The 13266-nt window shown below is 41.6% G+C and overlaps 1 protein-coding gene across 7 annotated transcripts in view; it reads left to right on the top strand.

The window, feature by feature from the left end:
• The window catches only part of RGS22 (regulator of G protein signaling 22), a 176208-nt gene extending 166219 nt beyond the window's left edge, over positions 1-9989 (top strand). For 3 of the 7 annotated variants that reach the window (XM_056522384.1, XM_056522383.1, XM_056522385.1), the window contains exons 25-27: positions 2192-2311; positions 7422-7527; positions 9248-9980. In XM_056522384.1, coding sequence (XP_056378359.1) covers positions 2192-2311; positions 7422-7527; positions 9248-9360 — 339 coding nt within the window. In that variant the 3' untranslated portion in view covers positions 9361-9980. Of the gene's footprint in view, positions 1-2191; positions 2312-7421; positions 7528-9247 lie in introns of all 7 variants that reach the window. The other 4 variants (XM_056522387.1, XM_056522382.1, XM_056522381.1 and 1 more) reach the window with 4 other exon arrangements.
• Positions 9990-13266: the final 3277 nt, after the last annotated feature.

Here is a 13266-nt window from a genome sequence, read left to right as displayed (position 1 = left end):
AACCCAAGTCCCGAGCAGTGCTAACCACAGAGCCGCCATGCTGCCCTTAGCATACATCTGCTATGCATGGTTGCTAAAATGGACAGCGGTGTCAGCAGAGAGCAATGTGCTCGTGATGTCATCAGTCTACCAAAAAGAAAGGAATTTCTTCTGTAGCATTCAGCAGCTAATAAGTACAGGAAGGATTAAGATTTGTTAATAGAAGTAATTTACAAATATGTTTAACTTTCTGCCACCAGTTGATTTAAAAGAAAAAAGGTTTTCACCGGAGTACCCCTTTAATTTCATTCCTTTCACAGTATTTTTGTGTCACTGGTAGACATATTCTACAAAGTGTAAAAGCATAGTCAGCCTCTTTGCTGATGCTGGTGCTGCTTATGCTACAAGTAGATTTTACTCTGTGTCAATTTTCACATTTAAAGTGTGCCTCCACAGTTTTAGGCACTTTTATAAAAAAATTTAAAAAAAACTACTAGAATGAACCATTAAGCCATTTTCCTTTGGAATTTGATGTTGGAATACTTTACACCCTGTGGGATGCTAGCACCCGGGACCAGACAGAGTAGGGGTATGCCCCCATCAGCCCATGAATGTAAGAGAGCACAGTTTAATCCCCCCATTAAGTAGATCCCCCCTGTAGATAGGTGATCCTCCTCCTACCACACCCCCCTTCCCTCCCCGCCCGAGGATGCCTCCAAAAGATAAGTAATTCCCTCCATTAAACAGGTCCCCCAATAGATGCTCATCTCTCAACCAACAGAAACAATATTATGCTTCTTGCCCTGCGCATAATGACAGGAGCCTATCAAGAGTGGTCCACACCAGAGGCCCTGCACCACATTAATACAGTACAGGAGCATGGAGTCTGGATCAGACAGAAGTTCCTGCTCCTGTATGTACATTCTGTAGTGCATAATGGAATATACATACAGGGACAGGGACTCCTGTTTACAGCCGGACTCCCTGCTCCTGTACAATACTGTGTATATTACAATACAGTGGTCCCTCAAGTTACAATATTAATTGGTTCCAGGATGACCATTGTATGTTGAAACCATTGTATGTTGAGACCATAACTCTATGGAAACCTGGTAATTGGTTCTAAAGGCACCAAAATGTCATCCAAAAATAGGAAAAAGTGAGGATTAAAGAAAAATAAGTAGCTAACTAATATAGATAAAGCAAATCCTTACATATAAAAGTAAGAAAGATCTGCTGGGAGCTGTAAATCACTGTCCATGTCAGTGTTTCCCAAGCAGGGAGCCTCCATTTGTTGCGAAACTACAACTCCCAGCATGCACGGACAGCCTTTGGCTGTCCGGGCATGCTGGGAGTTGTAGTTCTGCAACAGCTGGGGGCACCCTGTTTGGGAAACACTGGTCTATGTAGAGGACAGGAGCTTCTTCGGGGTCCTGTACAGTACACGCAATGTCCTAAAAAAGTAACATGGAGTCGCCCTCACCTGGTGTCCAAAGAAACAGGTATCCCTGGTACAGGTAAAGAGTACAGAACATGTAATACCTCCCTGTACTGTAGGGGGCACTACCAGACATCAGTCAGTGCATACGCTTCAGGAATACAAGGGTTTTACCAGTGAATTCCCATTCTGATTGGTCAGATCTTCTAGCCATTGACAGGTATCACAGATCTGGACTGTCTGTAGCATTGTATGTTGAGTCTGGTTTCAAGTTACAATGGTCCAGAAAAGACCATTGTATGTTGAAACTATTATATGTTGAGGCCATTGTAAGTTGAGGGATCACTGTATGTGTATATATATATATATATATATATATATATATATATATACACACACACACATACATTATAGGGTCAAAAATGTGATGATCATCTGATTGCCAGACATTGCGCCTCTTAGTGATTTGCGCACGTGGTAACTGCCCCCCCTCCTCACTATGCCACTTATTGTAGATGCTTTGAAGCATTTAAGACTTGATGCAAGGTTTAAGATATAACAGGAAAATGTACGTATCCTGACTGTACGGTAGTACGAGAGTACTAAGTACGTTTTATTGTAGTGCAAGCATGGTCACGTAACCCACAGTTCTAAAAATGACAGTGCTGCTGCCCGTACAAAGATTAAACGGACTTCAGATAATATTATGTGTTCAGTGAGAACATTTCTGTGTTCATCTTTTGATCTCACCATAGCTTTATTCTACTTTTACAGCAGCAGCAACAAGAAGGCTCCAAAAGAAAGAGCACCTTCTCGGACATATATAATGATAATGATAGCATATACAGCGAAGAGTCATTTTCTGGTCGCAATACTATTGGACGCAGCAGAAATGTGAGTACACGCTATTATGTATTCATGATAATAGTCATCATTAGGTACAGTAATCGTCCATGGACATTTATATTCTAGTGATTATATATGAGTTATACCCCTCAGAGGTGGTAGCCAAATATAGTCTAATGATAAAATTCACTCTGTAAAAGTCATTAACCCCTTAAGGACTCAGCCCATTTTGGCCTTAAGGACTCAGACAATTAAATTTTTACGTTTTCATTTTTTCCTCCTCGCCTTCTAAAAATCATAACTCTTTTATATTTTCATCTACAGACTAGTATGAGGGCTTGTTTTTTGCGCGACCAGTTGTCCTTTGTATTGACATAACTCATTATATCATAAAATGTATGGCACAACCAAAAAACACTATTTTTGTGGGGATATTAAAAAGAAAAACGCAATTTTGCTAATTTTGGAAGGTTTCGTTTTCACGCCGTATAATTTATGGTAAAAATGACGTGTGTTCTTTATTCTGAGGGTCAATACAATTAAAATGATACCCATTATTGCATACTTTTCTTTTATTGTTGCGCTTAAAAAAAATCACAAACTTTTTAACCAAATTAGTACGTTTATAATCCCTTTATTTTGACCTCTAACTTTTTTATTTTTCCGTATAAGCGGCGGTATGGGGGCTCATTTTTTGCGCCATGATCTGCACTTTTTTTTGATACCACATTTGCATATAAAAAACTTTTAATAAATTTTTATAATATTTTTTTAAATAAAATGTATTAAAAAAGTAGCAATTTTGGACTTATTTTTTTTTTTCGTTCACGCCGTTCACCGTACGGGATCATTAACATTTTATTTTAATAGTTCGGAAATTTACGCACGCGTCGATACCAAATATGTCTATAAAATAAATTTTTAACGCTTTTTGGGGGTAAAATAGGAAAAAACTGACGTTTTACTTTTTTATTGGGGATTTTTCACTTTTTTTTACTTTTACATTTTTTTACATTTTTTTTTACACTTGAATAGTCCCCATAGGGGACTATTCATAGCAATACCATGATTGCTAATACTGATCTGTTCTATGTATAGGACATAGAACAGATCAGTATTATCGGTCATCTCCTGCTCTGGTCTGCTCGATCACAGACCAGAGCAGGAGACGCCGGGAGCCGGACGGAGGAAGGAGAGGGGACCTCCGTGCGGCATTCTGAATGATCGGATCACCGCAGCACTGCTGCGGGCGATCCGATCATTCATTGAAATCGCGCACTGCCGCAGATGCCGGGATCTGTATTGATCCTGGCACCTGAGGGGTTAATGGCGAACGCCCGCGAGATCGCGGGCGTCGGCCATTGCCGGCGGGTCCCTGGCTGTGATCAGCAGCCGTGATCAGCCGCGCATGACACGGTTATGCACAGGACGTAAATGTACGTTAAGTACCACCGCACCAGGACGTACATTTACGTCCTGCCTCCTTAAGGGGTTAAAGGGGTACTCCGGTGCCAGTGCCAGAAAGTTAAGCAGATTTGTAAATTACTTCTATTAAAAAATCTTAATCCTTCCTGTACTTATTAGCTGCTGAATACTACAGCGGAAATTCTTTTCTTTTTGAAACACAGAGCTGTCTGCTGACATCACAGGCACAGTGCTCTCTGCTGACACCTCTGTCCATTTTAGGAACTGTCCAGGGTTAAAGGAAATCCCCATAGCAAACATATGCTGTTCTGGACAGTTCATAAAATGGACAGAGATGTCAGCAGAGAGCACTGTGCTCATGATGTCAGCAGACAGTTCTGTGTTTCAAAAAGAAAAGAATTTCCGCTGTAGTATTCAGCAGCTAATAAGTAGAGAAAGGATTAAGATTTTTTAATAGAAGTAATTTACAAATCTGTTTAACTTTCTGGCACCAGTTGATAAAAAAAAAAATTAAAAAAAGTTTTTCACCGGAGTACCCCTTTAAAATACAATGACATTTGCATAGACTGTTGCCAATACTGAAGGTGTCATAATGTGTGCCCAATCAAGTGTCCTTTCTCTGGCCTTAACCTGCCTGAGATAAATATTCCAGAAGTTTCTATATAATATTTTAGGGAGTGTTTCCTGACTGTGAACCATTATAGAGAATGCTGGAGATGTCCTCATGTCATTGCACACAATCATTCCTATCACAAAAAATATCTTTACATGTCTACCTGAGAATACCATATCCCTTTAGGTCTGTGCTGATTTGTTTCTTAAAGTATTACATAGACGGCCATTCATCTTAATACTTGCATGTAATCCATGGTGTAGATCACATCCCTGGTGTATTGCACAGCCTGGCAAATGCAAAGTGAGCAGCGATGCACACAGTGTATGCATCGTTATTTAGAAGTTGGGGGACACAATAGTTGCCTTGTACTTTAGCAGATGAATTGTTGGTTTAGGGTCCCTAAAAATGTTGCACCTGGGTCAACATCACCCCCCCCCCCCATGCTATACCACTGCATGTGATACTACATGAAGCCTGTAGCAGTCACTGCAGGGCAAACGCCATGCTGGCTTGGCAGGATGGGGACCCCTGACGATCAGCTGATTGCTGCACCAGCCGCATTCTGGAAGCAGTTGTCTAAAAGGAGACGAGACAACCTCCTTGATGAGACAACCTCCTTGATGAGACAACCTCCTTGATGAGACAACCTCCTTGACCCTATGTGTATGCAGAAAAAATTAGCTACAATTCCTAAAAAGATATATTGGCCCTATTTAGGTTACAACCCACAATTGTCACGATTCGGCTGGCAGGAGGTGGATCCTCTGTGCCAGAGAGGGATTGGCGTGGACCGTGCTAGTGGACCGGTTCTAAGTTGCTACTGGTATTCACCAGAGCCCGCCGCAAAGCGGGATGGTCTTGCTGCGGCGGTAGCAACCAAGTCGTATCCACTAGCAACGGCTCAACCTCTCTGACTGCTGAAGATAGGCGCGGTACAAGGGAGTAGACAAGAGCAAGGTCAGACGTAGCAGAAGGTCGGGGCAGGCAGCAAGGATCGTAGTCAGGGGCAACGGTAGGAGGTCTGGAACACAGGCTAGGAACACACAAGGAAACGCTTTCACTGGCACAATGGCAACAAGATCCGGCGAGGGAGTGCAGGGGAAGTGAGGTATAAATAGGGAGTGCACAGGTGAACACACTAATTAAGCCAACTGCGCCAATCAGTGGCGCAGTGGCCCTTTAAATCGCAGAGACCCGGCGCGCGCGCGCCCTAAGGAGCGGGGCCGCGCGCGCCGGGACAGGACCGACGGAGAGCGAGTCAGGTACGGGAGCCGGGGTGCGCATCGCGAGCGGGCGCCACCGGCATCGCGAATCGCATCCCGGCTGGGAGAGGTATCGCAGCGCACCCGGTTAGCAGGTCTGACCGGGGCGCTGCAATTGCGAGGATGTTGCGAGCGCTCCGGGGAGGAGCGGGGACCCGGAGCGCTCGGCGTAACAACAATGATGATGAATAGAGGATATTGGCTTTATAGTGCAATTCAGATCAGCATGAGTGGGTTCCATAGTCCCTTCCAGTGTAACAGATCTTAAAGAGGTATCCAGTCCTTGACATTTTATCCCCTATCAAACGGATAGGGGATAAGATGTCTGATTGCGGGGGTCCTGCTGCTGGGACACCACGATCTCTGTGCAGCACCCGGCATTCGTTTAAAACGCTGGGTGTGGGCGACGGAGGTCGTGACGTCATACCACACCCCCTCAATGCAAGTCTATGGGAGGGGGCGTGGCGGCTGCCACGCCCCCTCCCATAGACTGGCATTGAGGGGGCGTGGCCGTGGCATCACGACCCCTGTTGTCTGCACCCAGCGTTCGGAACAAAATGTTCCCAGCCCTGGGGCAGCGGAGTACCCCTTTTAAAGGTAAATATTCAGGAAAATATTTCCAAGTCTTTTCTTTTGCTGGGATCTTCAAGTATTCTCCTTTGGGAAGGTTTCTCAGATCCCTCCATCCACTTCATACAGTTAAGCATACATTTTATGTGGCTTCCTATACTGCTGCTATTTCATGATCGCCTGATTTATTAAAGGGTACCTCTCATCAAAAAAACTTTTGATATATTATAGATTAATGTATGCAGAATAACTTCCCAATTGCATGTTATTAAAAAATATGCTTCTTTCTATTTAATTATCCACTTTGAAGAAATGACAACTAGGGGTCTCCCTACCAGTCCTGGCAGCAAGCATTTCAGACTCATGCTGGAGTCCTAAACACTACGAGCTGCCAGTCTGCTTTGTTCACAAAGGAGAACACTCAGAGCTGCCAGCCTGCTTTGTTCACAGCCTGTTTGGCTGTGAACAAAGCAGGCTGGCAGCTCTGAGTGTTTAGGACTCCAGCATGAGTCAGAAATGCTTGCTGACAGGACTGATCGGGAAAAATACAATAGAAAGAAGCATATTTTTCATTAACATGCTATTGGAAAGTTATTCAACATTCATTAATCTAAAATATATCAAAAGTTTATTTGATGAGAGGTTCCCTTTAAATAAAAAGCTTTTGAATTATATTGAGGCATTGTAGTGTGTGATATATTAGTATAAATCATAGATATCATTTGATTTATCGAGTATTTTGAACAACCTGGCCATGATGGGGCACGACCTTTAGTTTTGCCCCTGTACTAATCACATAAATGAAGGAAAAGCTGCAGCTATGAATCTGACAAAACAGGAAATGTTACTTAATTGAGGATGAGTAACTGTTTCTTATTACATGTAATGTTTTCATTACCCTGACACAGTTTTTGCAGCTGCGTTGTCCCACGCGTTTCTTTGCCAGTATGCCTTTTGAGGGGAATTAGGCAGCAGTACATCATACAGCTGTCATTTCCTTTATAAAACCAGTTTTACAGATTCCATGGGTTTGTAGGTAGTGAGTGACCCACAATACTTTGACTGGCATATATAGAATGGATACAGTACATTTCTTTTGGCTTTACACTGACTGTAAACCCACTATGTTTTATTGGTATGCACCGACGCCCCTGATACAACCCACATGGCACTATATAAAATGATCTATGATTTTCATACTTTGTTTTTCTTATAGCACCAAAAATTATACAGCAACTACTTCATTTTATATAATAATATTGAAATTGCGTCACTGTTCATACAGGTATCTTGGAGTTACTCAAAATACTTAGAGGCCCTGGAGCAGGAACGGATGCTTCTGAAAATACAGCAAGACTTGGAGAAGAAAACAGAGTCAAGTGTCATGTCAGGTATTGATAACAATATCTACTTGATATAGATACATATTAAGAAATGTGAGATTCTATATACAGTAGATTACATCAAAGAGAAGTCAGGTTTCCTTTTAATTCATAGGGACCTGTTTTCAGGACCCATGGCCATTTTGCTTCATGTATGTTACAAAAGAGAGGCCATACTAACTAGATGTGACTTGTTTACTTCATGTTGGGAATAGATTTCTACCCTGCCCTTGATTTTTTTCAGTGATTTTAAGCAATTTTTTTTCATTTTCTGTGATTTTACCTAATAATCACCCTATGATTTATTTGCTTGTAGTCTTTAATTATTCCCTGTTTTTCAAGGAATCTGTCAGGAGTTTTAAGCCATCAGGACAGGGAGAAAAAATTCATATTACCTTGTGTTGCAGTCATGCAACTTGCAAGACTAAGAAAATGTTGTTTTCTGTCCTGGCCGATGCCACCACAAGTGCTCAGATGTTGTCTCATCTTGCCAGGTGCCCAGGAGGTGGACTCTTCTCATTAGGTGCCCAGAAGGTGGGATCTTCTTGTTAGGTGCCTAGGGGCTGGGATTTTTTTCATAGGTGCTCAGGAGGTGGTTTGTTCTTGTTAGACTCCCAGGAGGCAGACTCTTTTTGTTAGGTGCCAAGAGTTAAAAAGGGTATATTTTACCAGATTTCTGCACTACAGGCTTCATCGTAATTTGCAGTTCTCCCAGAGCTAGTGTGCTTGTCTTGCAGATATAGGACAAAGCTGAGCAGATTTTTAGGGAAGATTTAGGCATCTGGGGGGGGGGGGGGGGGGGAGGTTTATATGCAGAGGTTTTTATAGGGAAAAATTTGATAACAGTCAAATTTTGTCTATTGACCTATGCAAAGTTTGTTCAAATGACAGTGCTTATTTAATTGCTGACTGATTTACTTCAATGGAAATTAATGATGAACATCTCTAATACCTATATACCTATTTATAGCATCAGAAAATGAATATAAAAATAAGCATATGGCTGTCAAAAACTTGGCATGATTAATCTGATAACTTTGTAAATCATTTGCTCAGAGTTAATGTCCCGTTAGGCAGGGATAGAGTGCTGCCCTGAACTTGCCCACACCCTCTGTCCCTGCCTACTTGCGTACCCATCCTAAACAACGGGTTCACAACCACCAAGCGATCCCTTCCTATAATACGTGCAGTGACAGTCAAAAGTCAAAACAATAAAATACAATACGGTAGGTGTCGGGAAACAGCTGGAGGCACACAAAACTAACAGAAATAAAACTAAACACACAGTCAAAACAGAGTCAAACTAGCCAAGTCAGCAACAGGAAATTAGCAAGGTATCGATACACAAAAGCCGAAGAAAGGTAAAAAGCAGAACCGAGATCAATATAAAAAATCTGAAACAAACAATGCTGGTTACTTAAAGCAAGTTCTTTTACTGGCAACTAGACACAGAGTGGGCTGGACTTAAGTAGCTAAGCCCAGAGGTGCAGGCTCAGCCTGGTAACTGCTCACAGCCCAGATTGACTAAGGCGTAGTAAAGCAACCAGGCCAAGCCAAAGCTCAGGGAAGGTTAACCCTTCGAGTTCGTACAGTTACGTACTGAAGAAGATTCAAAACCTGACAATGAGAATGACCCTCCATTTTCTGTTTTCTGATCTCCCACTGGATTGGTGACCTCATTCGTGATATGATGATAACTTCATTTTGTCTCATTTATTTACCCACTTAGATGATTCCTTACTCAGTGTGAGAACCGATGAAACCAAAAGGACTGGGAAAACCGTTGGCTCATCCCACCAGTCTGGACAGGCACAAAGACTTTTATCAGCTACAAGACGATAACAGCGGATCTTGGTCTCAGGAAAAAGCGATCCTGCTAGGACTGTAGCTCATACAGAAACATGGCCATCAACATTTCATTAAACTATTAACCTCTGTGGACTGAATTTTGTGTCAATATTACTACTGAGAATCAATTATTAGTTACCCTTTATAAATCCTCTGTGTCCTATAACCCTCCAGTAAAGATTCCACCTTAGAAATCTATTAAGGTTCATTTAATAAAACTACATTCCTCCTCAGAACAATTCAGCTGGTTGACCCTGGTGTGCGACATAATTGGCCAGTACAGCACTGGTTTAAGGGGATTGTCTGGTTTGGAAAACTCATTTTCGATACCCTGTGTGGACATTTTAAGCCAATACAGTGGAACCACTAAATGTCAACCCTCATCTTATAGCCAGATCAAACAGCAGTTACAAGGACTGTCTCCCAATCTGGAAAACTCATGCTGACCATGCATTACATGACAGTCCTTTAATTTCAGAAGATGACATGTATTGCTTAATTTCCCCTCCGTTGGCACTATAGGGAAATTAAACATTTAATTTTGTTTTTTCCTGATTTGATCTATGCAGGTCCTCGCACTCAGACTCTCTTGATCCACCTATCTTTAGAGCCTTACAAATAGGTATTATCCAAAACAGACAATCCTTTCAAGTGAATTATAAGTAAATTGGATTGTATACTCTATATGTGCAGTGGGGCTACCGATACAGGAATTATTTATCTAGCCTTTCATCTGATAGTCCTAGAGTCTTTCTATTTTCATGACATCTGTGTCTCCAAAATGACATCAAAGTCAATTTGTGTTTAGTGATATTTCCAGGGTCTAAAACATGATAGTAAAGGTCTCCATACAAATTTAAGATTTGTAGGCTGAACAGTTGTTTGGCCAGGAGGTATTTGTCCCAATGCTTCCATAGTATATATGTGTTGTCAATGTGGAAAGGTAAGAAAGTCCTCTGGTGAAGGCTTATCTCTTGGGAGTACAAAATGATCAAGCATTTAAATTTAACATGTCTGATCCTTCTTTTCCCCAGCATTATCTCTCAGAGCAAAGTCAATAGGCCTCAATAAACATTAGATAGTTGGACAGTCCTGCCAAAATCTATAGGATTCAGCTGACTTTTGTCTAATGTACAGTATATTGGGGTATTTTCCAGGACCAGAATAAAATTGGTTCAATAAAAGAAATCTGATTGTGTGGGATCGAGCTGGTCCTACAAAATTTGAAAATAAGTGCATTTAGCTTTATCTGTCTGGACATGATTAAAATCATCTTTGTAATCTAGACCATTGGTCTTCAATCTGTGATTACCCAGATTTTGGAAAAACTACCCCCCCTGGCATCCTGGAAAACCACTGCTTTAGACTAGAGCTGATCCAAGGAGTCAGTTCAGTTTCATGATTAACCATGTTGAGGTAAGTGTTACTCTACTAGACTGATATATTGTCATAACAATAAACTAGAATGTAATAACATGTCCTAGAGCAGACTTTTACGAACTTTGTAATTGTACTTGATTAGTCTATTCATGGAATGCATCGATAATGTTATTTCTTGGAATTACTTCCACAAGATGATTTCTGAGAGGACAAATAGTAATTTTGTAACTTACAGGATGGGAAGATCATTGTATACCAAGATACAGAACCAGGATCCTGGGAATAAATCTTGCCCTTCACTGATTCATAGTTTCCAGCGATTTATAACATCTCGTTCTCACCATAGTTCATCTATTGCCTTATTAGTTAAAGGTTTCCTAGTACAAAATACATCAATTGATATCATTATTATCCCTTATTAATAACAGAATGTTCTCCACATTCTTAAATTACTTAGGTATGCTAAGAAGTGATCATGTCCATGTTATTAGTGCACGTCCTCAGACTTCTTTGGTTTGGGGGGGTCAGATAAATGAAATCAGGAGACCTCATTTTCTACAGATGAACCTGCAAAAAGTGGTCTTCCGCTGGTCAAGTATTATTGAATACTCAGAAGACTCAAGGAGTAAATAGGAAGGCATGTACTATAACATAACTACCCTATTTGAGTAGGTTCTTCTTAAAATAAACATTGCATTCATAGTAGTTAAATCAAATAGCTCATTTTAGTCAAATCAAATAGCTCATTTTAGTATTTTAGTATTTCAATTTCGGCAAGGTAATGAAAGCACTTGTCTGCTTCAGGCTGTGTTTACAAGTTCAGGTTTCTTTATTTTTTTTAAAACTGTAATATTTATTAAGGTTTTTCATAGATACAATCCAAACATGTGAAGTAGCGTATAAAGAGTGTCATAAGGGTGTAAGCCCAGAAGTAAAGCACAAAAAATAGCAATAACAGGCAGACAAGAAGTCAAATTAAACCAAAAGGCGGGAAAACCCCGTCCCCAAGCAGTAGTCAGGGAGGAGATAGAGCCCACAAATATCCGACCGCCAGTTGGCGCAGCTAAAAGATTATAAACCAGAGACAAGGGAGGGGTAAGGTGGGAGAGACAAACAAATGACATACCAGACAGAGACGGACAATCCACAGAAGGAAAGTGGGGAAGAAATTAAGGAAAAGGGAAAGAGGAGAAGAAAGGAAGGAAAGAGTAAGCGAAGGAAGCGAAGAATCAAGATGGTTGTCTATCAGAAAAGCGATCCCAGGGTTCCCAAACCGTTAAAAATGAGGGGATAGTGTTATTCAAGGAAGCTGTAAGAAACTCCAATGACATAAGCTTACGTACCCGAATGAGCAGATCAGACTCAGAGGGAGGAAGAGTTTTTCCCAGCATCTCGCAATAAGGGTTTTAGCAGCCAAAACTATATGCATAAACAGCTTAAAAGGTTTCTTAGCCAGAGTGGGGTATGAGAGGTGAAGAAGATAGACAAGCGGATCTAGAGGAACCAGCACACCCAAAGCCTCACGCACCAATCTCTGAACCACAGCCCAATATGTCCCTATGAGCGGGCACGACCAAAATATATGCAACACCGTACCCAATCCCACTCCACAGTGCCAGCACTGAGGGGGGATATCAGGGTTCAGTCTGTTCAATAACTCCGGAGTGTGATACCAACCCATAATTAGCTTATATTGGGTTTCCTTGTAAGCAGTACAAATAGAGGCCTTAGACGCCCTTTCCCAAATGATCTTCCATTGAGGGAGAGAAATAGAAGCATTAAGATCAGTTTCCTAGCACCCCATGTAACCATGTGACACCGGAACACCCTCAGGAGGTTGGAGGAGGAGAGAATAGATATCAGAGAGAATGCCCCTTGTCTGAGGCCCTCCTCGGCAAAGCTGTTCAAATCCAGTCAGCAAGGGGACCGTCATAGAGCCCACTATAGTATTTAATAATTGCATAGGAATTAGACTTTCTAATTAGAGTTGTAATAGATAATAATGTATAAACTATTAGGAAAACTGTCATCAGTGTTACCCGCACTAACACTGATGACAACCATACTTTCCTGATCCCGTTATGTGGTCCCGTTGTCCCGCTATTTTCCTCCGTATCTTCCGTTCTGGAGCCGGCTTGGGGCATGGGCAGAGCTTTCTTACATCACCGCTGCTGGTCCCCGCTTTGAGCAGGCCTGGAGAAACAGCACAGGTAACGTCAGGAAGCTCTGCCCGTGCCTCAAGCCAGCTCCGTAATGGACGATACAGAGGAATATAGCGAAACAACAGGACCAGGGAATGCGATCAGGTTGTCATTAGTGTCACTCTTACTTCACACCTGTACAAACAGGTTAGTACAGGTAACACTGATGACGGTTTTCCTTTAAAGCAGGTGAAGCTAATGGATTTTAATTTGTAGTATTCAATCAATATTGGGGCCTTGGACACAGAGTCAGAGGCTCTTTCTAGATGGCCATGCATTTGAGATAATGTAATATTTTTACAATTGATAAATGTAAAGG

Source organism: Hyla sarda, chromosome 5 (assembly GCF_029499605.1).
Source record: "Hyla sarda isolate aHylSar1 chromosome 5, aHylSar1.hap1, whole genome shotgun sequence".
Lineage (NCBI taxonomy): Eukaryota > Metazoa > Chordata > Amphibia > Anura > Hylidae > Hyla > Hyla sarda.
This window is presented reverse-complemented; position numbering and strand designations above follow the sequence as displayed.